The 19,056-nt window shown below is 45.6% G+C and overlaps 1 protein-coding gene across 11 annotated transcripts in view; it reads right to left on the bottom strand.

Moving 5' to 3' along the window:
• Positions 1-19,056, bottom strand: part of EBF4 (EBF family member 4) — a 73,082-nt gene that overhangs the window by 44,724 nt on the left and 9,302 nt on the right. For all 11 annotated transcript variants that reach the window (XR_007133892.1, XR_007133890.1, XR_007133887.1 and 8 more), the window contains 5 exons: positions 17,139-17,295; positions 16,872-16,935; positions 16,001-16,056; positions 14,468-14,541; positions 13,179-13,247 (listed from right to left, as the gene is read on the bottom strand). Coding sequence is in view for 5 of the 11 variants with exons in the window: in XM_047771464.1 (XP_047627420.1) it covers positions 13,179-13,247; positions 14,468-14,541; positions 16,001-16,056; positions 16,872-16,935; positions 17,139-17,295 (420 nt within the window). In the remaining 6 variants the exon portion in view is untranslated. The remainder of the gene's footprint in view (positions 1-13,178; positions 13,248-14,467; positions 14,542-16,000; positions 16,057-16,871; positions 16,936-17,138; positions 17,296-19,056) is intronic.

Raw genomic sequence — 19,056 nt, 5'->3', positions numbered from 1 at the left:
TATATTCTGGGCCATAAAGCAAGTGTCAAAAGACTCAAAAGGATTCAAGCTATAAAAAATCTATTTTCTCTGACAACAATTGAATTAAATTAGAAATCAATCACAGAAAGATCTTAAGACAATCCCCCAAAGTTTTGAAACTAAATAATACACGGGTTAAAAAAAAAACTCAAAAGGGAAATTAGAAAGTATTTTTAGTTAAATGGAAATGAAAACACAACATAGCACAATTTATGGTGTGAACCTAAAGAAGTACTTAGGGAGAAATATGTAGCATTAAAAATCATTATTAGACAGAAAGAAAGGTCTTAAATCAATGGCTTCAGGTTCCACTCTAGGAAACCAGAAAAAAAAAAAGAAGAAATTAACCTAAAACAAGCAGAATAGAGGAATTAATAAATAGCAAAATAGGAAACAGACAATGGAAAAAAATCAACGAAACCAAAAAGTTCTTTTAGAAAGTCAATAAAATGGATAAACCTGTAGTCAGAACAATCAGGAAAAAAGAGAGAAGATACCACTTGCCAATATCAGAAATGGGAGTGGTAACATCACTGCAGATTCTAGAGATATTAAATGGAAAGGTAGTATTATAAATAATTTTATGCTTAAAAAATAACTTATAAGATATGGTCCTTAAAAGATACAAATCAAAAGATCCCTAAAAGATAGAAATCATCAAATTTCATTCTAGAAAAGATACAAATTAAAAGATTCTTAAAAGATACAAATTATCAAATTTCATTTTAGAAAAAGTAGATAACCTATTCCATTAGAGATATTGAAATTTTAGTTAAAATACTTACTACAAAGAAAAGCCTGGGCTCAGATGGCTTCACTGGTGAATTCCACCCCACACTTAAGTTAGAAGTAACGCCGATTCTATGCAAACTCTTCCAAAAACACTGAAAAGTTGGACATACCTCCCAACTAACCATATAGGCCTATAGTATATAGGTATACTCAGCATACCAGATACCAAAACCAGACAAAAATGTTCTAAGAAAATTAGAGACAAATATTTATCATGAACATAAATGTAAAAACTTAAAATTTTAGTAAACTGAATCCAACAATATACTAAAAAATAACACCTCATGACCAAGGGAGGTTCATCTGGGAAATGCAAGGTTGGTTTAACATTGGAAAAACAAATGATATAATTTCTCATATTAAACTAAAAAATCATCTTAATAGATGCAGAACAAGCCCTCTACAAAATCTAACATTGATTTCTTTTTTCTTTTTTTTTGTCTTTTGCCTTTTTAGGGCTGCACCTGTGGCATATGGAGGTTCCCAGGCTAGGGGTCAAATTGGAGCTACAGCTGCCGGCCTACTCCACAGCCACAGCAACTCGGGATCTGAGCCTCGTCTGTGACCTACACCACAGCTCACGGCCACACCAGATCCTTAACCCACTGAGCGAGGCCAGGGATCGAACCCACATCCTCATGGATACTAGTCAGGTTCGTTAACCACTGAGTCACAACAGAAACTCTCTAACATTGGTTTCTGATAAAAATTCTCAGTAACTAAAAATAGTAGAGAACTTCAACCTGATAAAAGGCATCTATGAAAAACCTATAGCTACACACACAGACATAACACATGATACATACGTATCTACACACACACATTCATACATGATGGTGAAAGACTGAATGCTTTCCACCAAGATCAGGAACAGGATATGTTCCTCACCACCACGACTACCAACATTGTACTGGAAAGTCCAGCCAGCACCATTGGGCAAGAAAAAGAAATAAAAGACACCCAGGGAGTTCCCGTCATGGCGCACTGGTTAACGAACCTGACTAGGAACCATGAGGTTGCGGGTTCGGTCCCTGGCCTTGCTCAGTGGGTTAACGATCCGGCTTTGCCGTGAGCTGTGGTGTAGGTTGCAGACTCGGCTCGGATCCCGCGTTGCTGTGGCTCTGGCGTAGGCTGGTGGCTACAGCTCCGATTGGACCCCTAGCCTGGGAACCTCCATATGCCGAGGGAGCGGCCCAAGAAATAGCAACAACAACAACAACAACAACAAAAGACAAAAAAAAAAAAAGACACCCAGATTGGAAAGGAATAAACAAGTGTCTTTATTTACAGATGAGAAGATTGTCTATAATCTGATGGACTCTATAAAAATGTGCTAGAACTAATAAGTGAGTTTAGCAAGGCTGCAGGCTACAGAACCAGTCACACAAAACTCATACATATCAGAAATAAAAAATTAGAAATTGAAATTTAAAACAGCATTTACAATCGCATCAAAATAAAGAAATACTGAGGGATAAATCTAAACAAACGATGTGAAAGATTTGTACTCTAAAAACTATAATTTTTTTTTCGTCTTTTGTCTTTTCTACAACCATACCCGTGGCATATGGAGGTTCCCAGGCTAGAGGTCTAATTGGAGCTGTAGCCACCAGCCTAGGACAGAGCCACAGCAACTTGGGATCCGAGCCTCATCTGTGACCTACACCAGAGCTCACGGCCACACCAGATCCTTAATCCACTGAGAGAGGCCAGGGATCAAACCTACAACCTCATGGTTCCTAGTTGGAGTCGTTAACCACTGAGCCACGATGGGAACTCCAAAAAAAAAAAAAACAAACCCTACAAAATATTGATGAGAATGAGAAAAATCTAAGTAAGTTGGAAGACTCAATATTGTTAAGATTATCAATTTCCCCAAATTGATCTATAGATTCAAAGTAACCCCAATCAATATCTTAATGGGATTTTTGTGGAAATTAACAAGCTAGTGCCCAAATTCACATGGAAATGCTAAGAAAAATGTTGCAGTGGGAGTTCCCATACTGGTGCAGCAGAAATGGATCTGAGTAGGAAACATGAGGTTGAAGGTTTGATTCCTGGCTCCGTTCGGTGGGTTAAGGATCTGGCATTGTTGTGGCTGTGGCATAGACTGGCAGCTACAGCTCCAATTGGACCGCTAGCCTGGGAACCTCCATATGCTGTAGGTGCAGCCCTAAAAAAAAAAAAGTTGCAATGAAGAAACAAAGTTGGAAGACCTATATTACCTGATTTCAAGAATAATGATAGAGCAACAGTATTCAAAACAGTCTGGTATTGGCCTAAAACCTAGACTAAGGAATCAGTGGAACAGAATAGAGTCCAGAAGTAGCCCTACACATATATAAACAAATGATTTTTTATGAAGTTTAAAAGAAATGGCACTGAAACAAGTGAATATATATATTGCAAAATAAAACAAAATGCCTTGAAGCAATACCTCTCATCATCTACAAAAATGAACTCAAAATGGTTTCTATGCTTAAATGCAAAACCTAAAAATACAAACTTAGAGAAAAAGGGAAATTTTTCTGTGACCTTGGGTTAGCCATGACAACAAAAACACAATAACAAAAGAAAAAATTAATAAATTGGACTTTATCAAAATTAAAAACACTGTTAAGGAGTTCCTGTCATGGCTCAGTGGTGATGAACCTGACTAGTATCCATGAGGAGGCAGGTTCGATCCCTGGCCTCACTCAGTGGGTTAAGGATCTGGCATTGCCACAAGTTGTGGTGTAGGTCAAGGACATGGCTCAGATCCTGTGTTGCTATGGCTGTGCTGTAGGTCAGCAGCTGTAGCCAATTTGACTCCTAGTCAACAAACAAACAAACAAAAAAAAACCACTGTTAAGAAGATAAAAAGGTAAGCCACGACTGGGAAAATATTTTTTGCAAAATATTTATCTGACTTTTTTATCCACAGTATATATAAAGAACTCCCACAACTCAGTAACAAAAAATAACCCAATAAAAAAGGGAGGTGAGCCAACACTTCACCAGAAAAAAGTATGGATAGCAGATAAGCACATGAAAAGATGCTCAACATCACTAGTCATTAGGGATATGCAAATTAAAATCACAATGAGATACCACTACACACCTATTAGAATGGCTAAAATTTAAATGATCACTTTTGGGCTGATGAGAAGGTAGAGGAATTAACAGCTCTCATACACTACTGGTTGGAAAGATAGAAAATTACAACCACTGTGGAAAACAGGCAATTACTTATAAAGTTAAATATATACTTACCATGTGATCCAACCATTCCATTCCTAGTTATTTTATCCATGAGAAATGAAAGCACTTGTCCATACAAGGCGTGGCAAACACATGTTTATAAAGCTTTATTTATACTAAACAAAAACTGGAAATAACTCAAATGTCTATCAAGAGATGAAGGCACAAACACATTTTGCTATATTTGTACCATGGAAAACAATAAAAAAAGAAGCAAATTGTTAATACGTGCCACAACACGGATAACACAAAAAAATTAGCCTGCGTGAAAGATGATAGACAAAAAAAAAAAAAGCACAAACTGTACCATCCCCATTTATATAAAACTCTAGAAAATGCAAACAAATCTATGATGACATAAAGTAGATCAATGGTTACCTGAGGATGGAGGTCGGGGAGAGAGAGAGTTTCCAGGGGGGCGGGAGGAAACTTTTGAGGATGAAGGATATGTTCACCCTCTCAGCTGTGGTAAGTTTCATCCCTGTCTGCACGTATCAAAACTTTTCATTGTAGGCTTTAGGCATATTTTATTGCATGTTGATCATACCTCATATATTAATTTAAAAATGAAGAGTAGGGAGTTCCCGTCGTGGCGCAGTGGTTAACGAATCCAACCAGGAACCATGAGGTTGCGGGTTCGGTCCCTGCCCTTGCTCAGTGGTTAAAGATGTGGCGTTGCCGTGAGCTGTGGTGTAGGTTGCAGACTCGGCTCGGATCCCGCGTTGCTGTGGCTCTGGCGTAGGCCGGTGGTTACAGCTCTGAGTCGACCCCTAGCCTGGGAACCTCCATATGCCGCGGGAGCGGCCCAGGAAATAGCAAAAAGACAAAAAAAAAAAAAAAAGAGAGTAAGAAAACATACTTCTAAATCACCTTCCCCCCCCCCTTTTTTAGGGTTAGGGCTGCCCCCGTGGTATAGGGAAGTTCCCAGGCTAGGTGTCAAAACAGAGCTGTGGAGTTCCTGTTGTGGCTCGGTGGTTAATGAATCCGACTAGGAACCATGAGGTTGCGGGTTCGGTCCCTGCCCTTGCTCAGTGGGTTAACGATCCGGCGTTACCCTGAGCTGTGGTGTAGGTTGCAGACGCGGCTCGGATCCTGCGTTGCTGTGGCTCTGGCGTAGGCTGGCGGCTACAGCTCCGATTCAACCCCTAGCCTGGGAACCTCCATATGCCGTGGGAGTGGCCCAAGAAATGGCAAAAAGACAAACAAACAAACAAAAAAAAACAGAGCTGCAACTGCTGGTCTACACCACAGCCACAGCAATGCAGGATCCTGGTCATATCTGGAATCTACAGAGCAGCTTGAGGCAACACCCAGATCCTTAACCCATCTAGCAAGGTCAAGGATGGAACCTGCATCCTTGTGGACACTGTGTTGGGTTCTTAATCCACTGGGTCACAATGGGAACTCCCAATAGCACATGTATTAAAAGAGAACTCACAAGAAATTTAGCAAACTTTGGAACTGAGTGAATGAAAATATGAGATATAATAATGAGAGATACAGGAAAACTATTTTCAGGAAATGACATAGTAAATGATTATATTAGGTAGAGGAGAAAGTCAATGAGCTAAACATGCAACTTAAGAATTAAAGAACAACAAAATAAACTCAAAGAACTGAAGGAGAAATAATAAATATGAATGCAGAATTAATGTAATGCAAAACAAACACTAGAAAAAAATTGATAAAGCTGTAAGTTAGTTTTTAGAAAAGACTAATAAGAGTGAAGAATTGCTGGAAAAACTTATCAAGGAGAAAGATATGATATAAAAATATCAGGAACTGAAAAGATTCACAGCTAAAGATAGAGCAGAGATCAAAAAGATAACAGAACATAACGAACAACTTTATGGGAACGAATTTGAAAACTTATGCACAATGTACAACATTCCTTAAATAACACCAAAATAGAGTAAAAAGGAAATAAAAGGTCTAAATAGTCCTATAGCCATCAACATTTGAATAAATAGCTTTAAAATTCTCTCCTCCCTAACCCCACAATCTAAAAGCAAATTTTCAAGGAAAAAACCATTATGAACAAATACAAACTCATTTAGCGAATAATGAAAGAACATGCCCCATCTAATTATCACGGATGGTCAAAACCATACTAGGACATTGTAAGAAAAGAGAATTACAAGCTAATTGTAAATGCAAAAATCCTAAATATTATTAATAAAGCAAGTCCTGTAGCATATAAAGAAGAGAGTAAATCATCATCAAGTTAGGCTTATACCAGAAGTGGTTCAGAATTAGGAAATCCATTAATGAAATTCAGAACATTAACAGTTTAATCTCAATACATGTAGAGAAAAACCTGTGAAATTCAACATCTGTCCATGAAAAAAATTTAAAACGCTCACAGCAACCCTTTTTAACTTGATGAAGTATAGTTACCAAATAGCTATAGTTGGCAACATTTTTAATGGTGAAATATTAGAAGTATTTTCTTTAAAATAAAAACAGGACAAGAGTGCTCATTACTACTGCTTATATTCTCAAGGCTGTACTTGAGATTCTCGACAGTGCAGTAAAGGAAGAAAAATAAAGAAAATACATAAGAATTGGATTGGAAAAACAAAAGTCACTGTTTATATAAGATGTCCTCTGTATAGAATAAAGAAAAAAATCTAAAGACAAAGATTTAAATGCAAATATCAATCGTATTTCTCTATACTATCAACAAAGAGGTAGAAGACATAGCAAAAGATATAATTTACAATGACAACAAAATATAAATTATACCTAGAAATAAGCTAGACCTGTACATTTGGATGTTTCATTCCCTCACCTCTTCAAGTCTTTCCTCAAACTCCACCATCTTAATTTACCCTACTGTGACCCTTCCATTAAAATCACACCTCCCCCAACCCTAAATTTCTGATCAGTTTTATTTTTCCCTATTTTTCTTGCCTATCACCTTCCACCATAATTATTGTTTATTGCCCATCTCCCCAATGTCTTATCCTTTCATGGGTATGGATATTTTGGACTGCTTTGTTTATAGTTGTATTCCCAGAACCTAGAACAGTGCCTGGTACATAGAAGGTGCTCAAAAAACATTTATGGAATGAGTAAATAAAGAAAACAATTAAGTAGATACGGCCTTTATTGAAAAAATTGAGAAAATTATCAACCTTTATAGAAAGGCATTAAAGAAGATCTACATGGATAGAAAGACTCAACAGCATAAAGACGTGAATTCTCCTCCAAACTGATGTATAAGTTAACCGTACAAACCCAGCAAAGGTGGGTGCATGTGTATGTATTGTTAATGTGGCACTTCCTAAGTGGATTCTAAAATTTTGTTTTGTTTTTTCTTTTCGTGGCTGCACCTGTGGCCTCAGGAAGTTCCCAGGCTAGGGGTTGAGTCGCGGGCGCAGCGGAGGCCATCCACAGTCACAACAATGCTGCATCCGAGCTGTACCTACAACCTGCACCACAGCTTGTGGCAATGCCAGATCCTTAACCCACCGAGGGAGGCCAGGGATCGATCCACATCCTCATGTACACTACGTTGGGTTCTTAACCCACTGAACCACAGCAGGAACTCGGGATTCTAAAATTTACATGGAAACACAAAAGGTTTGCCCCTAAAAAACAAGAGATGGGAGATTTGCTGGACTTCCTGTTGTGGCTCTGCAGAAATGAATCTGATTAGCATCCATGAGGATGCAGGTTTGATCCCTGGACTTGCTCAGTGGAATCCTCCATATGCCGCTGGTGCAGCCCTAAAAAGACAAAAAAAAAAAAAAAAAGACGGGAGATTTGCCATACATGTTTGTCTATATCATTTTTACAAAGCTATAGTGATTCAGCAATGCCATGTTAGCACAGAAATTATCAGATAGATCAAGGGAATAAAATAAAGAACCTGGGAACAGACCCACAAATAGAAGGAAATTTGATTTAGGACATAGTCAGTATTGCAGCTCAGTAAGAAAGGATGAGCTATTCAGTAAGTGATACTAGAATAATTAGTGATTCATAAATAAAAATAATTATATTGATACCTTAATTCACACCATGGCCCCCGATTAGTTCCACATGGTTATCATCCTAAATATAAAAGGAAAAACCGTGCAATCTTTAGAAGAAAATATAGGAGAATTTATGACTCAGCCTGGAGAACGATTGCTTAAATAAAACACAGAATGAAATCCATGAGGAAAATATTGACAGAAGTTCCCGTCGTGGCTCAGCAGAAACACATCTGACTAGCATCCATGAGGATGCAGCGTCAATCCCTGGCCTTGCTCAGTGGGTTAAGGATCCAGTGTGGCCCTCAGCTGTGGTGTAGGTCAAAGATGTGGCTTGGATCCAGCACTGCTGTGGCTGTGGCATAGGCCAGCGGATATAGCTCTGATTCAGCCCCTAGCTGGGACCCTCCATATGCTGCAGGTGTGGTCCTAAAAAGACCAAAAAAAAAAAGACAAAAAAATTTGTTAAATGTAACTACCATGTTATACTTGATATATACCTCCTTGACAAAGGATCAGTATCTAGGATCTACGAAATATTAAAATCAATCAGAATTCCTGGTGATTATCAATATAAATATATAATTCTTCCAACACATTCTCCTTTCCACTCCTTGAATATCTCTCCTCCCATGACCTTGTCCTCACCCTCCCCTGGCCACACATTACTAATAAATGCCATTTCCAAAGAATCATACCCACAGAAAACCTACTCTCTAACCCTCTTCCAACCTCTAGCTCAGCTCCCTTCTAGTACCTCAACTCCAGTAATTTTGGGGCCCCATCAGTACCAATGTTCCATTCATCCTGCCTTTTCTTCACTTTCCCATACTCTTCTCTTTACCCAGCTTAAATTTCTTGTTCCACTTTTGTAAACACCCCCTTGCTTCCACGTTTTGTTCTCTTGCTTTCTCATGGGTCACTGTATTCACCGGCAAACCCCTAACTGTGGCTATGTGCAATCACTCACCTGTTCTATCCCTGCACTCCCGAGGCTCAGCATGGCTGGGGAAATTTCTCACTTTAAATTTATGATCACAAATCCCAGGCAGCCCCTTAGTGCTTGATTGACCATCACAGAACATTTCCACTCACTCTTCTGATCAACCATTTTCATGTCCTAGTGCCTCTCTTACCATCCTCATCCTCAACTGTTAACCTCGCTTCCTAGTTCACTGAAAAAACAAAGCACTAGGAAAAGAAAGCCCGCAAGCACCTATGTTGCATACACCCATGTGCCAAGTTCCACATGTAGTAAGGTTCTCTGTTTTCCCTATTTCGGTGGATAACTGTCTGTGCCCCCAGCAAAAACCAGTCCTCCGCCTGTGCAGCAGATCCCCTGCTCTCTGCTGACTAGAGGACACTGCTTCAGCCCTTCTCCCTTCTAACTCCTACATCATCAATTCCCCATTTCCTACTGGGTTTAATCATCAGCATCTGAACAAGCTACATTTTTTTTCTTGACCTTCACTGTGCTCCAGCCACCACCCTGTTTCTTTGATCCCTTTAGAGTGAAACTCCAGAGTTCCTTTGAAGGAACTGCCTCGAATCTCTCTTCTCCCAGGAGGTTCCCAGGCTAGGGGTCAAATTTGAGCTACAGCTGCTGGCCTATGCCACACCCACAGCAATGCAGGATCTGAGCCAGTCTGTGACCTACACCACAGCTCACGGCAATGCCGCATCCTTAACCCACTGATCAAGGCCAGGGATCAAACACATGTCCTCATGGATGCTAGTCGAGTTCATTAACCACCGAACCATGATAGGAACTCCTTCTCCCACTCTCTTCTAGACATACTCCTATCAGAATTCTGACCCTTTTACAGGTTATGGGAATCTACTTATAGCACAGGGAAATTTACTCAGCACTATGTGCTAAATTACATGGGAAAAGAATCTGAAAAGGAATGGATATATGTATATGTATAAATGATTTACTATGCTGTATGCCTGAAATTAACACTACTTTGTAAATCAACTATATTCCAATAGAATTTTTTTTTGTCTTTTGTCTTTTTTTTTTTTGTCTTTTTGTCTTTTTGTTAACCCACTGAGCGAGGCCAGGGATCATGGTTCCTAGTCGGATTTGTTTCCGCTGCACCACGATGGGAACAATAGAATTTTTAATTTGTATTTATTTATTTTTTGTCTTTTTGCCATTTCTTGGGCCACTTCTGCAGCATATGGAGGTTCCCAGGCTAGGGGTCCAATCGGAGTTGTAGCCACCGGCCTACGCCAGAGCCACAGCAACACGGGATCGGAGCCACGTCTGCAACTACACCACAGCTCAAGGCAACGCCGGATCCTTAACCCACTGAGCAAGGCCAGGAGTCAAACCCACAACCTCATGGTTCTTAATTGGATTCGTTAACCACTGAGCCATGACGGGAATTCCTACCCCAACAGAATATTTTAAAAAAGAATTCTGCCCCTTTTGCCGCTGAAATACAGATCCTGCTGAGGCCACTAATGTCCCCCACATTGCTAAATCTAATGGTTAATTCTAGTCATTTTTTTCACATCCACAAGCAGCATGTGATGTAGTTGACTACTGCCTCCTTTGGGGGATAATTTTTCTTTCTTTCTCTCTTTCTCTCTTTCTTTCTTTCTCTCTCTCTCTCTCTTTCTTTCTTTGTCTTTTCTAGGGCCACACCCGCAACATGTGAAGGTTCCCAGGCTAGGGGTCGAATCAGAGCTGTAGCCGCCGGCCTACGCCAGAACCACAGCAACGCAGGATCCGAGCCGCGCCTGTGACCTACACCACAGCTCACGGCAACGCCAGATCTTAACCCACTGATCGAGGCCAGGGATCGAAACTGCAACCTCGTGGTTCCTAGTCGGATTTGTTAACCACTGAGCCATGATGGGAACTCCAGGGGAGAGCTTTTCTATCTACGCTTCCAGGACTCCACTCCCTTGATTTTCCTTCTACTTTATTGGCTGCTGCTGCACATTCTCCTTTGCTGGTTCCACACGTCCATGATCTCTGAACACTGACACCTTACAGATCTTAGACCTCTTTCAACGCGCATGCCCACAATGATTTCACTCATTCAAATCTGCATCTGTAGCCTGGACCTTCCCCTTGAGATCGACACTCAAGTTGTCAGCGGCTTTTCAACACCTCCGCCTGGACGCCTAGCGAGTATCTTAAACATGTCCAAAATCAACCCGCTTCTCCTGAAGTCTCCTCTGTCTCAGAAGATAGGAGCTCATCCCTTAAACTTGTTTAGGTCAGAAACCTTGGATCTGTTGTGACGTCTCTTGCTCTGTCGCCTTGTCTCTCCTTCCATAACAAATCCTGTCAGTCCTGCCTATGAAGTGTATCCAGGATCCAGCCACTTCTTCCAGCCTTCTCTATAACATCCCCTCTGTCACAGCCTCCATCATCTCCCCTGGATAATTGTGATGGTTTCTGAACTTGCCTTCCTGCCCCCACCCTTGCTTCCTGCAGGTCACTTTTTTTTTTTTTTTGTCTTTTAGGGCCACACCCACAGCATATGGAGGTTCCCAAGCTAGGGGTCTAATGGAATCTGTTGCTGCCGGCCTACGCCACAGCCACAGCAACATGGGATCCGAGCCGAATCTGTAAACTACACCACAGCTCACGGCAACGCTGGATCATTAACCCACTGAGCAAGGCCAGGGATGGAACCCGCAACCTCATGGTTCCTAGTTGGATTCGTTTCCGCTACATCACGACGGGAACTCTAGCAGGTATACTCTTGCTAAGAACATTCTTCCCCCAGATAACATGCTTCCCATTTTAGTCATTCAGTTAGTTAATGTCTCTCTCTCCTACAAGATGGTAAGCCCATCAACACAAGGCTTTTCATCCATGTTGGTCACTGCTTTATCCACAGCATATGGAAGAAACCCTGGCACAGGGTAGATGCTACAAAATTACTTGTTGAATGAATAAACAACATACTAATTGGCCAGAGTGCAGCAACAGGCATTCTCAAAATAGCTGGGGTGACTATCAATTGGTATAATCTCTGCAGAGGACAAATTGGCAGTCACTATCAAAAGTACAAATGCACATCTCCTCTGCCCCAGCTCTCCTGCTTTTTAAGTAATAGCCTTCATGTAAATTCACACATGAGGGAAGTAACCCATGGACAGGGTAATTCACTGCAGCATATTCTATCCTTGAAAAAGAATGAAAACAGCCAAAACATCCAGCAATAGCAACTATTTAAAAAAACTATAGTCCGTCCATACAAGGGACTATATTGCAGCAGCAAAAAAGTATAAGGAGACTTCTTGTGTCCTGATAGTAACCCAAATATATATATTGATTGTTTATATATGAAATATATACATATTTTAGAGAAAAAGAAAGGTCTAAAAAGTATGTTTAGTATACCACCATTTTATAAAAATAAAGAGACAAAGAGAAAGGTGCAAAAAAATATTTGTCTGCATTTCCTTGTACCGACTATCCCAGGAAGGACAGCCATGGAGCTGGTATCCATGCCTGATTATGTGGAGGACAACAGGTGGGTCAGAGGCAGAGGTGGGTGACTTTGCGTCAATCCTTTTAAACCTGAATTTTTGTACCTTGTGAATGGTTTATCTCCTAAAAGGAGAACAAGGTAGGTTTATGTTCCAATATGGAATGAGCTCTAAGATATATTGTTGCAAATAAAAAGGTAAGTACAAGATGTTATACGAAGGCGTGGGACAGATTTTTATTATTTACTCTTTTATACCTTTTGAACTGTGTACCTTATACGTATTTCCTATTCAAGAAGAAATAAAATCATTTAAAAAAATCATGATGGGAGTATGCATATTCACATGCATCACCTTGACAATCCTAAGACTGCAATCTGCCAAGTGTTTCCTGATTTTTCAGACACAAGAAACAGACATTCAGAGAAGTCAAGTCACACCGCACAGAGGAGGAACCGGGACAAGCCCTTCCAGCCCCTCCCGCCCCTACCCCTGCCCTTCCTGGCTCCTCTCAGGGAACATGGCCCAGCCCCAGAAAGTCTGCCAACAGGAGCTTCACTCAGGGGACCAATTCTCTCTGCTTAGAGCAACCAACAGGGGGGGTGGGTGCCCCTGGGCTCTGTGGCTGATCCCAGCCTTCCCTGGCCTTGCAGCTGCCAGGCCCTCCTCCCGCAGCCCAGCCTGTACCTATCAATGATGACGGGGTCCGAGGGCGTCTCATTCCGGTTGCCACAGCTCTTCCGGTCACAGCACCGGCTGAAAGATGAGGAGGGAGGGAAGGAGAAAGGGGGTGAAGGACAGGGAAATTACAGGGTGTGGTGTGTGTGTGTGGGGGGGTGCTCCTGGGTGAGGATGCTGATGGCATCTCTGAGTATGGAATTCCTGGAATCCCTGGGCCAGAAGGGCTCACTCCCAGACGCCTGGGGGAGAAAGGCAGTTGAGGGTCCTACATGCGGACCTGGAGAGCCCAGCCCTGGGGATAAGGTTGGCCAGGAAACCCTTTTCCCAAAGGCATGTGGCTCCCGGAAGATCCAGAAAAGGGCGGGTGGCTGGCCACTTACTCTCTGTACACTTTACACATATAGAAAAGAGCTCAAATCCTGTGGTGCAGGTCAGAGACACAGCTTGGATCTGTATGTTGCTGTGGCTGTGGCGCAGGCCGGCAGCTCCAGCTCCGATTTGACCCCTAGCCTGGGAACCTCCATATGCCACAGGTGTGGCCCTAAAAAGACAGACAGACAGACAGAAAGGAAGGAGGGGGCTCAAATCGTCAGCATGCAGTTTATGAATTATCACAAAGTGAACCCACCTATGTAACCAGCACCCAGACCAAGAAATACCCTGTGACCAGTGCCCTAGAAACCCCGTCATGCCCCCTTCCAGTACTGCCCATCCCAAGAGCAGCCACTGCCCCAACCAGATTTTTGAACACTAGTCTCTTTTCCGTATATGAGGACCTGCCTAGAGGACCCTGGCTGACTGGCATCTCCCGGGGAGCCCTTGCCTAGAAATGCCAAGCTCTGGGGCATCAGAGAAGGGGAGCCAAGAACTGCCCTCCCCTGTCCGCATCCTGTCCGCCCAGAAGGTTCCCTGGAGTTCACAGAAGAGGTAGCAAATTTTCCTCCTCTAGCTCCACAGCTAATCGGGAGGCCCAGGCCCTGCCCCCACCTCCCCGGGGGGCCCTCCCCAGAGCTTTATTAGTCAAGCTTCCTCGGAGCAGCAGGAGGCCTCTCTTACAAAAACACTCGGAGAAGCCACATAAACAGGCCTGGCTAATGGGGCCTCAAGGACCCTCTCCTCAGCCAGCCCTGTGCCCAGGGGCCTCACTCCTACCTCATCACCTCCCCACACCAGGCCTCCCTGGGGATCAGCGGGGAGAGGGGGTGGTGGCAGCGATGGCGAGGGCAGGGCCTGGTGCGAGTCCTGGGCAACGGCTGGGCCAAGGGGCAAAGGGCAGGTGACCCGGCCCTTCTCACCTGCACATGATCTCGTGGGTGAGCAGCACTCGGCACATTTCGGGGTTCTTGTCCTGCCCCTCGTAGATGATGGCCTGGGGAAGGGGAAGGAGGCTCCTCTCAAGGCCAAGGATAAGGGGCCTGTGGCTCCTGCCCCGGGGGAAGAGCACGCCCTCCAACTCTCTCTGGGGGCCCAGGAGTGCCAAGCGGGGGCTGGGAGCCTGGATCCACCAACCAGGACCACCACCAGAATCGGCAAGAGGGGCCTGTCTGTCCTCAGACCGTGCTTCCTGGAGCCAGCTCTGCTCCCTGGTCAGGGAGGTCCCACCAGGACCAAGGCCAGGCTGCAGGGTCCCTTAGGCGGTCCCGCCAGCTCCTCAGCCCCTCTCCCCATCCCTACCACCGCCCCTGGCCAGGCCAGGCCAACGGCTTCCTCTTGGACTGTGGGATCAGGCTCCCAAGCCCCTCCTGCAGCCTGTCCCCTGCCCTGAAGCAAGGAGTCGAGCGTCCCATCTTACTGGCTTCCCACTTTATCACCTCTGTCCCTCCCAGCCATCCCCCCCCCCGGACGTGTCAGCCACCCAGGCTCACTTTGCCACTGCCTGGCCTGCCTCCCACACCACAGTGATCCCAGCCTTTTTAGAAACACACCACTTCTTCCTCTGCCCTGGGATGGGGTGAGGCTGCAAGAAGGCCATCTCTGTGGAAAGCCTGCCTCCACCTTGCGTGCAGGCCACCAATCTTCCCATCTGAGACTCAGCCCTGCTCATAACCAGCAGGCAAGGCTTCTCTGAATAATCCTGAGACTTGAGGCCCTGCCACTTGCAGAGTCCACCAGGGCTGACTCAGGTTTCAGCTGCCCGAGCTCCTCACACTGTCCCCCCGCCCCCCAGCCTCCTTCCTCTGTCTTTTCAAGTCAGCAAGGTGCTCAGAGTCTGCGGTAGGAGCTCTGGGGTCCCATCCAGTCCCCTCTCCTGGACCAGTGCACCCATCCCTCAGCCGCAGGTAGTGCTAGCTGCTAAGCGCTTTCCCATGAGAACTGCTCTCTGCCGATAGGAGCGCCTTCCCCTGAAAATGCTTGGAAGGTTACCCTATCCCCTTGGGAGTGGTCCCCAGCCAGTGACTAACTGATCCAGGGGACAGAACCCTGGCCTCCTTGCCTCAAGGGGGAACAATGCTGGGGCCATTCCTTCTCTGGGCCTCCCCTTGGAGGCTGAGGCCGCACCCTTGCTGAGCACCCCCCACCCCCTCCCCTGCGCTGCCCTGCTTCCCCTTCCCCTTCCAAGAGCGTTTCCCTTCCTCCCCAATAACCCTCGAGAACCTGAATCCCCATCTACGCTAGACTCCTCGATAACAGGACCCAAGACAAAGTCTTTGTACAAATACTGTCCTTTTCGTGTCCAGAGGGCAAAAGCCGCACAGCCTCCTCCTGTGGGCCGTGCTGGGAGCTGGGGGAGCTAGACTGGTGGGGATGAAGGGCATGGGGAGGCGAGGGCGGGGACAAGGATGCTCGATCAGGCTGGACAGGCCGGAGCATCCCCTGGGCTGGCTCACCTGCTTGGACATGGAATCGATGAGGCGCACATAGAGGTCCTGTTCTGTCCGAAGTCCTAAGGGTGGGAAGGCAGAGAGGGCCTGCTGTATGCGGAGCCCCTGTAGCTTCTTTTCTTTCTTACTTGCTTTCTTTTTTTCTTTCTTTCTTTCTTTCTTTCTTTCTTTCTTTCTTTCTTTCTTTCTTTCTTTCTTTCTTTCGTGTGTGTGTGTGTGTGTGCACGTGCTGCGCCATAGATGTATTTTCTTCTTTTTTTTTTGTCTTTTTGCTATTTCTTTGGGCCGCTCTGGTGGCATATGGCGGTTCCAGGGCTAGGGGTCTAATCAGAGCTGTAGCCACCGGCCTACGCCAGAGCCACAGCAACGCGGGATCCGAGCCGCGTCTGCAACCTACACCACAGCTCACGGCAACGCCGGATCGTTAACCCACTGAGCAAGGGCAGGGACCGAACCCGCAACCTCATGGTTCCTAGTCGGATTCGTTAACCACTGCGCCATGAAGGGAACTCCTATTTTCTTCTTTTTAATTATTAAAGTATAGTTGATTTACAATGTTGTGCAATTTTGGCTGTACAGCAAAGTGACCCAGCTATACAGATACGTACATTCTTTGTCTCCTATTATCTTCCCTCCTGTTTTATCCCAAGAGACTGGACATAGTTCCCTATGCTGTAGAGCAGGGCCACACGGAATAGTTTGCCTCTACTAACCCCAGACCCACAGTCCATCCCTCTACCCCCACCCCCACCGCCCCGGTGGCTTCTGATGACTGAACACCCTCCGCACCCTCCCCAGCTGGAGCCCGGCCTCCTCCATCCCGACAGCGTGCGTTGTGTGTCGCTGTGGTACCCAGGGGGCAGTGGGCTTCGCTCACCGTTGTTATACACCAGTCGGAGGCGATAATGGATCCCGTTGTTTGTCTTTTCAGCCCCGGGCTCCTGCAGGGGCACAGGATGGGGAAGATGCTGGCTGCTCCCAGGGATCCTCCAGCCCCTCCCCTCCCCCCTTTCCCGCTCAGCTTTTCTCCCCACCCCCTCCCTCCACCACCTACCCATCGGAGGCTGCTCGGGTGGGAGGGGGTTCCCTGAAGCCCTCCCCACCCCCACCCTGGCCCTTCCCGGAGAGCCCACGAGCCTCTCACTCGGTCTTTTTCCACAAAGTCAATGAAGGCTGTGCGTTCCACCTCCACCGGCTGCCCCTGCCGGTCGTACATGGCCAGCACGAAGTGGAAGAAGTTGGATTTCCTGAGGTTGGAGGGAGGCTGCTTCTCAAAATGTGCTCGTGCCAGGCCTACGCCACTGTGGGGAGGAAAGATGCTGGGAAACCACCGGAAATGCCCTCTGGGGAGAAAGCCCCCATCAGCTCTGACCAGGTAGGGGGCGCTGGCCAGGACTTGGCTCTGATGTCAAGGGTTGGGCAAGAAATTGGCCAGGGTCAACTCCCCCCTTGTCAGGACCCTCTCAGCCCTGAGGTCAGCCTAGCCTGCTCCCAGGGGAATAAGCGGCACAGTAGGTGGCAACAGAGGCATGGTTGCCAGATTCCTTGGCAGACTTTTCCCTGGGCCTCACATTTTGCTTTTTTTTTAGGGCCACACCTGCGGCATATGGAAGTTCCCAGGCTTGGGGGTCGAATCAGAGCTACAGCTGTTGGCCTACGCCACAGCCACAGCCACAGGGGCTCTGAGCCATGTCTGTGACCTATACCACATCTCATGGCCACGCCAGATCCCTAACCCACGGAGCAAGGCCAGGGATCGAATCCGCATCCTCATGGATCCTAGTTGGGTTCGTTAATCACTGAGCCATGAAGGGAACTCCTGGGCCTCACATTTTGAAAGGCTGATCTCTAAACCAAACGTATAAGCAGCCCATCTTACTGACCAGAGGTCCTCTGAGTACCCTAAGGGGCAGCCGGGAGGTTCTGGAATGAATATCCCGCTTTACCCCGGCTCACGACTGTGTACCTGCACCTACGGTGTTGCCTGGGAGATGAGGAAGTTCCTCTGCCCAGCCTGGACCCTGGCCTATGACTGAAGGTGAGGGCGCCCTCCCCAGGTGTAGACAGACCTGCCTTCATTCCTTCAGAAAGACAACCACTGCTCCCTTGGGGAGAAGGATTTTCTGGTCCAGCTTTGCCAAGGGCTTTCTCCTGGCTCATCAGAAACTGGTCCCAGAAACAAAGCCAAGGTGACAGCAGGAGGAGGAGAAGAACCAAGGCCCCACTCATCAACTATTTCCTGAACACAGTGAGGTACTGAGTGCTGGCCACATGGTACCACATGGGCCAGAGTGAAATACCTGGCAGGGGAGGGAAGAGGCTGTAACAAGTCTGAGGGGTGGGTGCTCCTAAAAGATGTTACTGGATAAAAGATGATAACAGTCAACGAAGAAAAAAATTAATTCTGGAGTTCCCATCATGGCTCAGCGGTTAAGGAATCTGACTAGCATCCATGAGGACGTAGGTTCGATCCCTGGCCTTGCTCAGTGGGTTAAGGATCCAGCGTTGCCGTGAGCTGCGGTGTAGGTGGCAGACAGGGCTCGGATCCTGCGTTGCTGTGGCTGTGGCGTAGGCCAGCTGCTAGAGCTCTGATTTGATCCCTAGCCTGGGAAACTCCATATGCCGTGGGTGAGGCCTTAAAAAGCAAAATAATAATAATAATAATAATAATAATAATTCTTTCTGTGACAGATGAAGGGACGCAGTTGGGAAACATGACTTAAGGCCACCAGAAGGCTCCTAAGTCAGGCAGGGCTTAGAAGATGCTGCAGGCAGGGAGGTCTCAGTGTGGTAGAAAAGGGAGAGGCTGCTGCAGGGATGAGGTGGGGAGGAGGATGGCGGAAATGCCCTGAGAGCCATCTAGACCAGAGTCCCCGTTACAGATACTCCACTGGGACAACATCTGCCATTTTCATCACTACTTAATATTTATCTTCATATAATGGATTTATTTGTTTTTTAGGGCTGAACCTGAGATATATGGAAGTTCCCAGGCCAGGGACTGAATCCGAGCCACAGCTGTGATCTATGCCACAGCTTCAGCAAAGCTGGATCCTTCAACC

This window comes from Phacochoerus africanus, chromosome 3 (assembly GCF_016906955.1).
Source record: "Phacochoerus africanus isolate WHEZ1 chromosome 3, ROS_Pafr_v1, whole genome shotgun sequence".
Classification (NCBI taxonomy): Eukaryota; Metazoa; Chordata; class Mammalia; order Artiodactyla; family Suidae; genus Phacochoerus; species Phacochoerus africanus.
This window is presented reverse-complemented; position numbering and strand designations above follow the sequence as displayed.